Here is a 13,694-nt window from a genome sequence, read left to right as displayed (position 1 = left end):
ACAATGGTCCTCTAGCTACTTTAACCCCACACAGTGTCTAGTTATTCTTCAACAATAAATGAAATAATATCTGTACCTGATAAAACTGCATTCCAAAATGCTGGAAAAGCAGCCCACTCACCTTATGCCCACTAACAGTTCAGGAAACAAACCAGATGTTTAGTATGTTTCTAAACATCTTAGTGTTTCTATGTGCTATATGAAGAAATATTACTGAGACCTTTGAGATAAAATTAGTAGAAAATAGAGAGCAATCTATGTTCTGAAGTACTATGATCGTTTCACATTTATTGGCTTACTTGTAGAGTCTAAAATATTTAAGATATAAAGAAAAAAAATAGGGCTAATTTAGCTACGAGAGGTGAAAACCTTGGGTAGGCAATGGAAAGAAGAGTTTCCAAAGTTGTTGAACAGCGATTCTCCCACTTCCATGATGTGAGCAAAAGATAGTTGGGATAGTATCTTCTACTCTTGCTAGTGCCGTAGGAGGCTATTTTGTTAGCATATCACATATCTCAAAAGAATGCACAGAACCAGAAAATTTGGTTTGGATTTGTTTCCATTTTTTAAAGAATTAAACTTAGTCAGATTTCATTTAACTAGTCAGTATCCCACTATCCCTTAACTGTTGTATTGGTCCATCTAGTTTATTGTTTTTAAAGGAAAATCCTTATTATTATAATCCATATCTGTTTAAGACTCACCAATGAGCTGCCCCCCATATTCTTCTCTTTATAAATACACTATTTATTATTTAAGGTATTTCTACCCCAATTTTCCCTTCCCCAAAATTACAGTTCTCAAAGTGGCTTACAAAAATAGAAAAAAATAAACATAATGAAACTTTGCAATACCTTTATTTATTTCTTAGATTTATATCCCTCCTTCCATACAGGAATCCACAGCGGCAGAAATTTTTTTAAAAATCAGTAAATAAAATTAAACTGAAATGTTTTCTAGAAAGGAAACGTCTTCATTTGCTAAAGGAATATGGATCAGGCTCACTTAGGCTTTTGGCACAGACTTTCGCATACAAGCCCTCCCACTGAAAAAACCTTCTTGTATGCTGTCACTAATCCTGCCTCTGAAGGCAAGAGCCCATGGTGATCTTAACAGCCGATCTTATAGAACAGGCAGGTTCAAAAGCAGAGAGACAATTTTAGCTGTTTGGGGAACTAAACGGTTAGGAGTACCACCTTGCTCTGCACTAAGAAAGAGACTGGCAGCCAATGCAGCTGATACCATAAAGACGTCACATGACCTCAAAATTTTCCCCAGTCTTAATTCTAGCAACTGCATTCTTCACTAGTTTTAAGTTTCTGAACACCTTTCAGAGGAAGCCTCAAGTTCAGCATATACATAATTGTTGCACCAGTCAACACTGAACAAAATCTTTGCAACCAATGCATGAACATGCAATGAGAGTTGCATTTAAGTATCTCCCTAGCCAGCAGTTTCTCTGCCTTATCCAAATTTAATTTCAAGTTGTTCACTTCCATTCACTTCATTTCAAACACCATTTTTCAACCTCCTTGGCTTCCCCAGAATATGTCAGACAGCAGATTCAGAGCTGAATATCATCAACTCCATCCCTGTATCATTTTTTTCCTGACAGTTTCTCTTAGGATAGGGTATAAAACTGAACTGTTGCAAGTTACCACAGACCAGCAACAGAGTTCCTAATCCTGTGAATGTGGCTCATTCAACCAGCAGTAAAAGTCCTTCTCCATCTTCCCCTCTCCCAAACCTCACTATAGTCCAGTTGTTCACCCCCACAATATGTTGAAGGCACAAGGCTGAAACTATGGTCCCTCAAACCAACTTTCTATATGAGGAGTTTCCATCATACAACCAACCTCTCTACTTTCTATTGGCTTTACCAGCTCATGTGGGGCAACAATCAAACAATTTCATAAATGCAATGACACTGACTGTATTCTAAGGCAGAACAAAATAAAATAAAACCTGATTATGGGAAATAATAATTACAATTTCCTCTTCTGTGAGGATTATCTTGAAAATATTTCTCTATGGTTTTTAAAAACAAAATTAGATATTGGGGCAGAAGTCTCATCCATTAGCTGAAGATCTTCCCTCCAATATCCTGTGTAGGCAAAAATTTCTGTGCACAGCAATAATCACTTCAGACATTCACCAGAAATCATGATGTCTTAAACTATGTAGAATAGGCTACATATATTGACTCTGCTCCATGTCCTCTGTGAAATATACCTTATCCCTGGACCTTGCTCATGGATCATGAGGCTAATTCTACTTGCATGCAAATAAATGAGACCAAGGTCTGCAACTGAAGGGGTACGTATCCCATTGCTGAATACGGCTTAATCCACAATAATTTAGGCTAATGCCTGAACAGAGAGAAAATGCTTTAATGTATATTCAGGAACATCCCATGTGGCACATCTGCTGCCTGACGCCATTGTTGAAGAAAGATTCAAGCCCTCCTCCAGAATATTTCTGTACATGGAAAGGGGAAGACTGCATCTTCTCTATCACTTCAGCTAGCAAAATGTCTGGGACCATTTTTGTATATTTTGCATACAGAGACCATTGTCAGAATCAAGCCATCAACCCATTTTTCAAATAGGTCCCAAATATCAGATCAAAAATGTTAAAAGTCAATGCTTTCTTACAAGAAAAACTATTATTTAAATATTATGGTCTTCATCAGTGGAAATATCTATTTGCCCAGTGCCTAAAATATATATTTAAAAATCATAAAAGTCCATTTCAGACTTATATGTTTCATATAAGACCTGGCTCTGCCGACTGTCATGGGGCGAATAAAAGGGCAACCAGCCCTGGGGGTGGCTAGCACCTTGAAGATGCTCCCATATGTTAACATCTTACTGACCATCAACATCTTGGAAGATATTATTTGTGCATGTGTTTGGTTTTTATTCTATTTTTATTGTATTTTATATTGTCAGTTTTTGTGAGATGGGCGGCATCTAAATTTGAAATATAAATAAATATAAATATATATGCCAAGTCATTAATTATACTGTAATTAATTAAGTAACTATAATTGTCTACTATTCAATAATACTTACCTTAAACTGTTCCATTATATTAAATTGGAATATTGAATCATCTTTTCATTTGAAAATGTACTTTTCTATTAGAAAACTCAATATGTTATAATAGTATCCTGTTTTATAAAATTACTATAAATGTGATAGTTATATAATTATTCCAAAAGAAGACTGGTATCCTGCATAGTTTACTGGGCAGCACTTTTAACAGCAGATTAGAAACAATCCCAGTACTAATTTTTAACCTTAATGTACTTAATGAAGAATTTCTTTTCTGCATTCTTTATACAAGAATGCTCTAACTTGGTTTAAAGAATAGTAATATTTTAAATGTTACAACTGATGCTTCTATAGATCCTGATTAGTGTTATTTGATCATAATGTAAGCACAAGCAACACAGCTGCTCTGTCAGCTTCTCTTCAGAAATAAAGTCTTAATCATATATCAACTGAATGACTAATTTAATTTTATTAATACTTGCAGTAGGATCTTGAAGGCATTCCAGGTTTTATATCTTTCAAAGGTCAGTATACCTCTTCAATTACCCCAAAGTACTATGATTCGCTGTTTTCTTCTCCCCTAGCACTGCACAATGTCATCCTATCATTAAAATGCTACTGTGATTTTATCAGTAATTAAAAATTTTCCTTTGTTTAAAAAGGATGATAAGCTACAAATACACATTCTAGAAGTTCTGCTTATGCCCACATGCTTCAAGTAGCCTCTTGATATTGCTGCTAATCCTTATGAAAGATCTGTGAAAATGTTTACTGCTGCATTCTTCCTGAATTAGCATTAACTCTGTACAGCACAAAACTAAGAAATCTTTTTTTTGTTAACCAAACAACCAATAGTTTTCCAACTGAGGTTGAGAACATGAAGCAAAAGTCACCAATTAAAACGTAAGACTAACAACATATATTCTAATCACTTGCATTTACTTGTACGACCAAAAGTACTAACAAAAGGCACCTCATAACATACTTCAAAATAAAATATATTATGTATTTTAATGCAAAAATCTACTGCATAAAAAGAGGATTTCAAGAGCAACCCCTCTGCCAGGATGAAGGAAAAATGGCCATCATTCTGTCTTCAGGCAATGCCATTCCATATCACACAATGTTTCTCACTCATAAATACATGACAAATACTTCCTCAATCATTTTTTACAAGCAGGGATGCACAGGGGGTTGTCAATGGCTAGCTTGAGGGAAAATAGGAACAGCAGGCGGCAGAAGCTGTACTGAAAATGGTTATGTGGTAAATTCTCTTCTGTAACATCACTCAGCTATCCCACCCTTTGATATTTCAGCTGCAATTACACGAACATCCCAAAAACCTGGATTAAAAGAACACTACAACCATCACTTGTATGTGAACACAATACCATTTCTAATATTAGTTCATAATATAAATATAATATTTACATATTTTTAACAACAGTTTATATGGTACATTTTCTAGTCAGTCTTTACCACAGTCAGTTGCATATCCACAAAAGACACACAGGGTGACTGGTGTCAGAGAAATCACAGACTGGTGTCTCCCAAATATTAAGAAACTTAATGTCTAATGACTAGTCTTTATTGTACAATAATCTCTACCTGGGATCACCCAAATACAGAAGCGATTATCCCTTCAACCTTGCCCATTTTCAAATAAATGTTGATATATATTGTCATTGCAGCCCTCGAAAAACTTTTCCACTAGCATGTACATCATCCTAAATTCATATTTGTGTGAAACTGGAAAATGACTCCTGGAACACAGTATTTTGCAGCTCAGCAACAAAATCTTCAAAGTTTTCTGAAGTTTGGATTTAATTTTAAATAATCCATTAAGAATAGAAAAACTTGCCAAGTTTATATTCTGAATCATTCACTACAAAAGTTCAACTATTTTTTAGAATATAGCTGCATTATAACATTAGGAACAGAACAGTTCTTAGCTGAAATAATTTCACAGAATATATCTTATAACTTATTGGAGTTAACCATCTGACATTAATTATTGTTTTGGCTTCTAGTCTGTGAATGTTTATTTTTCAGTTTAAAGTCTTCTCGCTCTTTGATACCATATGGAAATGAGAATGTTTAATGGAAAATTGAAACCATGTGCACCTAAGTACTTAATGAAGTACAGGGAGAATAAGAAGGTATGTTTTAAAAGAATTCTGATACAGTACACTGTTCTGGCTACTTTTACAAAACAAATACAACAATAGCTTAAATTTTTTTTGTAACTTAGCACACAATTGCATTTGTAACACAAAATTTAAAAACACTGCTTTAATTGACGTTTTATTTTAATGCAATAAATCAAGCATCTACTGCCCACAAAGTCTCATCTCCAACTTTTTCAGGAGAAGTTAAAGCACAGTTCTCAGACATGAGAACTCTATCATCATACTCTGGGATTAAATCTTGATCCCAGTCACTGCTTGACAGATAGCATATTCAACAGCCATTCCATTTGCCAGTATTATGAAAGTTTATGACCTGAATTGGACAAAGTGCATGAAATATTTCAGTTCCTAACTTTTAAGGATCGAGAAACAAAGCTGGATTTTGTAAAGCAGCTAATGTCGCTATAAACAATATGGAACATACATACATACATACATACATACATACATACATCTTGCCTAGAGTCAATGGGAGTCAGGCGGCAAATAAATTTAATAAATTATTATATACATTTTTAGCAGCTTCCTGTCCTCTTTTGTCTTTCAAAGTTGAAAAAATAGGAAAATGTGCATAAAAATGAACATATTTCTAACTGGTATTGAAGCCTTTCTGCATAGTTTTCCCTCAGTGCTCTACTGCCCCCCCACAAAAAAGCACAAAATTGTAAGAAGGTAAATTGATTTAGCAATTTTTTCGGAAAGTTTTCATTTTTACTGTATTCCAACAAGCAAGGTATATTGCTAAAATTAGCATTAAGTTATACAATAAAGAACAGAACACAGTAATAATATTTAACAAATACTAAGTTCCCTTTGGAAATTATAATTAAAAATAAATAAATTCAACTTCAGAAAACTCACCATTTGTTTTTCTTTCTAATGTAATCTTTTTCGGAGAGGTTAATCAAATAGATCATTGGTTTAGAAGTTAAAAACAAATGTTTGTTCAGCACATCAATCTAAAAGATAGCAAATAAAAATTATGTAAAATATGCAACATTGTAGTCTTGCCCCCCACACACACACACACATATGTGCGAATGAAAAAATAATAGTATATTCATGGTTTGTAGAAGAAGGTGATATCAATTTACTGGAGTTAAATTAAAAGGTTTAAATAAAAATCTGGTGCCCATTTGTACCTCTGTGTGTGAGTTTTAATAGGAAGACACGAGACTTAGTAGATGAAGTAATAGTTATAAACTTGCCTCTTTGTCATTCCAATCATGATAGAAACGGACTGGCTTTTTTTCATCTATTACCCAGCTTTTGATTTTACACATTATGTCCTGGTGGGATTAAAAAGAAACAAAGACATTTCAATACAATATATTCTGCTATTTGCAGGATTGTTATTTCTCATGACAGAGTTATCTTAACTGGCAAAATATTAAGAATCTTCTGAAATTTTATATATCTATATTTGAATGCTAGAGCACAGAAGTCTTATTAAGCATAGAGTAGATATGTATGGGAAAAATACAAGTTATACTCTTCTCTCCCCAATGGAATAAAAAATTCTATAAATACATTTAAAATTGCTTTCCAAAACTCCAGATTAGCAAAATAATTAAGCATCCCATGGGAGCAATCACATCCAACCCAAAGGCATGTATGCAAAGGTGACATTAAAAGAAAAACAAGTGATAGCAAAAGAAATCGAGATGATTATTGAAGATCCACCCGTCAAGGTATTCAAATTGACCATCCAAATGTCCAAAGGCCATCATCTTCTACATTAATTTTTTGCCCACACCTCATCTCCTCCAAAAAGTGAATCCTGCCAAAGCTTTCATTACACAATGGCAAGAGCCTTGCACTGGTGACCTCCAACCAGCTGCATTCACTTTCAGAGCATCTCTCCCTGCAGGAAATCTAACGGCCTTTTAGTTAGCAAGCTAGTGTGCATTCAGGAGGAGTAACTGCAGGGAGAGCCCAATGTGCTTTGTTTCTCTGGCCTTTCTTCACAGAAAGATTAATCATCTGTGAAATGGAAACGGCAAACAGCAAGTGACACAAACTGAACCCTTCAAGCCTTTCCTCATCAGTTTTGTGGTTCTGCATCTGAAAGCTGCGTGTGGCAAGGTTTGCCTTACAGGCAGGTGTTAATAAAAACCTCTTAGGTCTGAAAGGTCAAACTAAGCTCTTCGAGAAGTAGCATGTTTTTTTGTCAGACATAATTTATGGCCGTGTTCTAAATGCTACATTTCAGGAAAATTAACTTGAATATGATATTCCATTAAAGAATTTAACACCAATTTCTAGTTGCCAAATTTTCTTTAAGGCGCACATCAATAAATAGGTCAAACACATATAAATATATGACCTTAGTATTTAGTATACTAGTATCCCCAATCATGCAATTGCTTCAGGTGGAAAAACAAGACGAAAGCTCTTCTAAATCTCAGTTCCTGATTTGTAACTCTCCAGGAACAGGACTTCCCACAGATTTTAACAAGAAAGGGGCAAGCTGAAAACTTTTAATGAAATATAACATGTTCTGCCTAAGAATAATCACTTTTACTCTCCTATAACTGATTTTCACTCATAAATGTTTTTAAAGTGGCTAATGTAACACCATTTCCTACAAGGAGAAGATCAAAGTGCTATATTACAAATGCATTATGATTAAAAAAGCACTGTGCAGCCTTGCTATTAAATGTTCTTTAAACCCTAAAAGGCTTCCCATAGATCTCACTTGGCACTGCATATACAACCTTTGACAAGTAATGTAGACCATTTTTATTCATTGCCTAAAATTGTAGGCAATTATGTGCGTCACACTGGCCACCTGCAAGTTCTGAATGCCTGCTCCAGTTGTCAGAGCTAAAAACTAATGTCGGAGGGGATTAATCTAAGGGGAGAGAGTCCTCTTTAATGGCTACAGCAGGTGAAATGGCCCAGCTGGTTACTATGATGAGTGGCCAGAACAGCTTATGTAGAGACATGCAACAAGATTACACATTTAAAAATAAAATAAAGTAAGTAGCAGAACTATGTTATCTTTGGCGCTTATTCATGTTTTATTTGATCAGTAAATAATTCACTTAAGTTTAAAAATATGCATTGTGCAGCCTTAGCCTTTTCTTCATTATTAGAATAATTCCTCCAGTAACCTTGCTTAACTAGTGGAGGAATTTTATACTGATTCAACTTTAAAACAGACACTTACATAAAAATAACAGTTGAGAGTCTAAATTCAACAGGATAAATAATAAAAATTTGTCTTGTATGTTCAGTTTTTACTTGGGGTTTTTTTTCTGCACAGACAAAAAGTTGTAAAAGTAACAATGCTGCCCTCCTTCCGTACCCAAATTTGATTTAGCAGAGCAAACATCCATTATACTTGGTCTCTAAACTCACACTTTTGAGAAATGATCAGAACAATATTTAAGAGTAGCGGAATGTAATCTTACAACTATTGTGCATACTATTTAAGTCTATGTTTCAAGCATGAAAGAAGTCTATTTTCCTCATGTTCCCCACTTTATGCAATTCATTTCCAATCTACGGCAGAATCATCATCATTAACAACACTTACCACATGTGATCCAAATCCATAATACTGAAATGCAAGAACAATACCAAGATAATTTTCCATGAACGAGCATTTACTTATCTGAAAAAAAACCCAATTTGGCAGATGTGGTTGAACCAGGCTTTCCTATTACGACCCCAGGCCAAGACCAAGACCTTACGGTATTTAGAAATAATGCTACCAAATCATTCCTATGTTTTTATAGCATATGTACAATTCCAGTGTGATAAAACATAATGCTCCCATTTCTTCATGATGACAACTATTTAATGAAACTTTTAACAGTTTACAAGTTCTGTTTACATATATCTGAAAACAACTGATATAAGCATATGATGGGACAATAGGCTCATATAAGCTCATCTATCTCTTTTCCTTTCTGAGTCAGCTTATCTCTACTTAAGCAGCATGTTTAAGCTAATGAATGTAGACCTATAACATAAGATCCTTATCCAATAAAGTTGGGGAGGAGAAATAAAGATTAGGCATTATCAGGTTTATATGGGATATGTCCAACATAACCCAGGCCTAAGCATGCTGCTTGTATTTTAAGATCTGGTGTTGTATTTCTTCATGTTTTTAAAAAATGTTTTTATATCTCTTTTTTTAAAATTCATATAAACTTATTTAAAAATGCATCCATTTGAAATCCACAAGTATGCCATATCAAGTGCACCTGCTATGTAAAATACCTAATTCATTTTTTTTACAAAAGTAATTCAACTGAAAATTCTGAGTGATGAAGAGAAATGGACGTGAAAGGGACACTGAAAATTTCTGTCTTCAGAGATAGATAAATATATGTGCTTTCTTGAAAAAGGAACCTAACAATTTATATGCATTGCACCTTCTCAATCTGGCCTACGGTATCATCATTCATTACCTAATTAATTAATTTCATGAGACAACACAATCCTAAAGCAGAAATATTCTAGTGTGCTGAATTTCCTAAGACATATTATTAAAGTCTCTGTGGCAAGCTAGCAGAATCAAGATAGGAAGTATGAATGTTGCCACTCAGGTATCATCATTTACCATAGCAAAGCCTTTATGGGAATCTAAAAAATCAACAGCAAGCCATTTCCCTCTTGATTTGCAGGTGTGTTTCATCAACTACAGCAGGCAAGACTCTCAGTATTCCAGCAGAAGTTGAACAGAAAGAAAATGATGAAATATTTGTATTTATAAACACATATTCTGGTCTGCAAAATGATCACTCACTTCATCACACTGACCATAACGGCCAACAGGATTCCTAGAGGAAATCTCTTTCAAATAAGGGGGTTTCAAGATGGAGTATGAAACATGCCTTTCATACTTCTCAAGCACAGAAAGTGAACTATAATGGGCTTTAGGGTACAGGTGGCCATTTGCATTTTCCCAATGTCCTGGAATTTTAAGCACACGGACCAGGGGGGGAGAATTGTCATCATTTAACAAGGTTTTTTTTTAAAAGCTATTTATGGGGGGGATAATTATAAGGCTTGCTTGGTTCTAAAAGGGACTTTTTTAATATAAATGTTTTAACATTTTTAATTTACTGCCAGCTATGACTTTAACATTTAGGTCATTAATGCATAGATTTCTGACATTTAACAACAAAATCATTTTACTTAACTGGCATGCAACATGACACAAAATCACATTTGTCATGCCATGACTCAAAGATATTTAATGCAGGAATTCCACTTTACCTTCATGAAAATTAATTAATAGTACAGTATCATTTTATTTATTTATTCATTCATTCAGTTTCCAGCCTTTTATAAAAAATATGCCAGGATGGATAACAACACCATGAAGATGGACAAGTGCAAAATATTGATAAAACCAATAAAGTGGAACTCGGGAAGAATCTCCAGGCTGTATTCCATTCATTACAGTGGATTTAAGCCTCATATTAAAATGTAAATAGTATTAAGGCAACACACACACCCCTCAGGAAAATAATCACAGTCTACAACAGTTCTATCTTCTAATTTTCATTTCATTTAAGGGGGCTCTAAATACACTCCATTACTGAGCGGGAGTAACTATGAAGCAGAAAGTGACAGACGCCTATGAGAAACAGCAACTGGACAGTTTTCCCCAGGCCCATTAAAAGTTGGCCCAATGAAACTGTGCTTCCCTAAATGTCTAGAGACATAAATATACTACATCTTTGTAGTATCCCTGCGCACAGAGGACAAACTGTATAATACAACTCTCAAATGTAAAGAGAAAGCATTTCTTCCTTCAGGGGAACTGGTGTTTATTTTCACAAGAGGAGGAAGGACAGTCAAGGTGATGGACTGTTCCTGTCTTCCACTCAGCCTCAAAGCCCTGGGATTAGGAGATACGTTGTCAGAATCATCCATTTACTTGTATCTAAAAAATAATCACTGCATATACAGTAAACCACAATAAACCATCTATGTAATGGACTAATGTTCATTACAGCCAAATATCTGCCAAATTGTAAATGGGATTCTACTCCTGTGGAAAATGTACAAAATGATAGTATAATGTTCACAATCTAACTAAAATGTATATAATATGTATGGACATTTTTTGGATTGATTTGCCAAAATCTGTTGGCTGAGGCAAAATCCAAGCTCAGATTTTATCTATTATATCCAAAGCCTACTAAATTGAGCCCCCCAAAATCTAGGGTTTTCTGTATTTCAATTTTTTCCTCCCCCCCACCTTTTCTTACCTTCCCTCCCATTGCTTTCAAAAGTTTACAAAAAATTCTGCAACTCTAAATGTATCCCCCCACTTGTCTCTAAAGCTGTTCTATTCTCTTTCTCCATATTGTTATAAAACAAAGAATGATTCATTCAGGAAATTTGCATATGCTGATTTCTTAAAGTCATACATTGGTAGAATGTTAAAATTTGGTTGGAGAGCAATTTACTAGTAATACTACTCTTATCAACAGTAATTTCTTCTGCTAATGTAGAAATTGCGTTTTCTATGTCTGGAGTAAATCATTCAAAATTGAGAAAAAATTGGGAAAGCTTGTTTTCTTTTTTAAACTCTGAATGATGAGGAAGAAACAAATGAAATGTAAATTTATCACTCAGCTAATGATGCGTTTTGTGCTGACTTAACTGAAATGGCTTTTTGTTAAAATATTGTTTATAAATAAGAAAGTTATTTCAAAAATAATCATTCTGAAACTTGTTAAAAAAAACTAGCAACAAACAAGATTATTAGCATTATTTAAAAGCTGGAGATGTCCTAGTATATCATTATATAAATATCCTCCAAGCAATCACATCTATTAAATTGGACAGGATTTGATTTGATTTGATTCAGTGCAAAAGACTTCACAAATATATATCTGCTTGCTTAATATTAAGATCGTGCTATTTTTAATAATAGTATGATATAAAAATGAAATGTACATTGCTGAGTACTGAAAATATGAATTCAAGTTGTATCAAGCAACAAGAATGCATTTTATAAGCCACTATGACTATAGAATCTTCCTAAACTAATAAATAAATTATGATTTCAGTGATTAAATCATGTCTTTATGGCTAGTGATTTAAATCAATTTTCTCAAATCAAATCCTGCTTGTTTCTTTATTCTTGCAGCCAAGGACAGTTAGTTGCAACCTATTGTAGATAAAAACTGAAGCTATTACAGGATTTGACACAGTCTAATTCTAAATGTCTGAAACCACCTCTATTTCTTGTTAAAACTGTAACTGTATGCTTATTCCATGCTGTTCAACAGCAACCATTCCTTCTTTTCAGTCTTCATTTTTGTTCTGATCACTATTTTGTCTATTATGAGTTTTGGAGAATTTGAGCATTTGCATACTCTAAGAACACTGAGTTTGTCTAATACAGATGTTTTGTTTTTACTTGTTATTACATTCATATAATACCTATCCTTTGACATTATTCCAAAATTTGGAATGGCAAAATTCCAGGCCATATACATGGAGTGGGGAGGGGTCAGTTGTCATCTGATTCCCACTATACAGTGAGATGAAATCCAGTATGGTGTAGTGGTCATGTGCTAGACTAGTACAGGTGCAAGAACCAGGTTCTAATCTCCCATTAGGTATGAAAGCTGGCTGGCTGACTTTGAACTTGTCGTTTTCTCTCAGATCTAGACTAGGAAGTCAAAAACCATCTACCTCCCAACCCACATTGGACCAGGGTGGTAGATTAAGGTCTATAACCTTCAGTGAAGAAGCCTTCATCCTGCAGTGGATTGATTTGTGCTGATAACAATAACAATAAGATAAATTAAACTCAAAGAATATCCCAGATTTATCCAATGGGCCCACAGTAGAGCAGGACCTGTACCTAGGTCTCCCTGATCCAAATCATCATTACCACACATTGGTTCTCATAATTCTTCTTATGGCCAAATGACTATATATGCGCCATCTTCCCCACACCATCCCTCAAGTTGCAAAGCTGTAATACTGATTGCCATCTTCCAACTAGTCTTCTGTTCCCAACCACTGATTTATTACTGGTTTGTTTGTTAGGTCACTGGAGGCAGGCAGAAAGGCAATTCAAAGAAGTTGCTCAGATGCTTGCATTTGAAACGACTCTGCTGCACTGAAGCTAAACAAGGTCAGAATTGCTTAAGAACCACAATTAGGTCACCAAATAGTATTAATAATCTGTGTGGAAATGGAAGGGATTTTTCAATCCTAGTTGTGATCCCTTCTGATTGACAAATGCTTGCTAACCACACAGCAGAGACTGCTAAGTATAGCACTGTTAACAATCCCTGCAGAAAAAAGGAATACACTAATAGAAAAAAGGAATAGTAAAAGATCCAGTACTTTCAAGTATAGTATGAATTTGTTTGACAGATTTTAAATATTTTATTTCTTGGAAAGTGCATACAAGCATGCAGAGCTTACACATTCTCTATTAAATTACAAATAGTAACATCTT

The 13,694-nt window shown here is 34.5% G+C and overlaps 1 protein-coding gene across 4 annotated transcripts in view; it reads right to left on the bottom strand.

The window, feature by feature from the left end:
• The window catches only part of OLA1 (Obg like ATPase 1), a 104,786-nt gene that overhangs the window by 48,362 nt on the left and 42,730 nt on the right, over nucleotides 1-13,694 (bottom strand). For all 4 annotated transcript variants that reach the window (XM_007430937.4, XM_088135799.1, XM_088135798.1 and 1 more), the window contains exons 6-7: nucleotides 6,454-6,534; nucleotides 6,107-6,204 (exon numbers count right to left, since the gene is read on the bottom strand). In XM_007430937.4, coding sequence (XP_007430999.1) covers nucleotides 6,107-6,204; nucleotides 6,454-6,534 — 179 coding nt within the window. The remainder of the gene's footprint in view (nucleotides 1-6,106; nucleotides 6,205-6,453; nucleotides 6,535-13,694) is intronic.

The sequence above is a fragment of the Python bivittatus genome, unplaced genomic scaffold, assembly GCF_059951505.1.
Source record: "Python bivittatus isolate LINGU-HERP-01145 unplaced genomic scaffold, Pbiv_v1 ctg000200_np1212, whole genome shotgun sequence".
In the NCBI taxonomy this organism is placed as follows: Eukaryota; Metazoa; Chordata; class Lepidosauria; order Squamata; family Pythonidae; genus Python; species Python bivittatus.
Note: the sequence above shows the minus strand (reverse complement) of the source record. Positions and strands in the feature narration are given on the sequence as shown.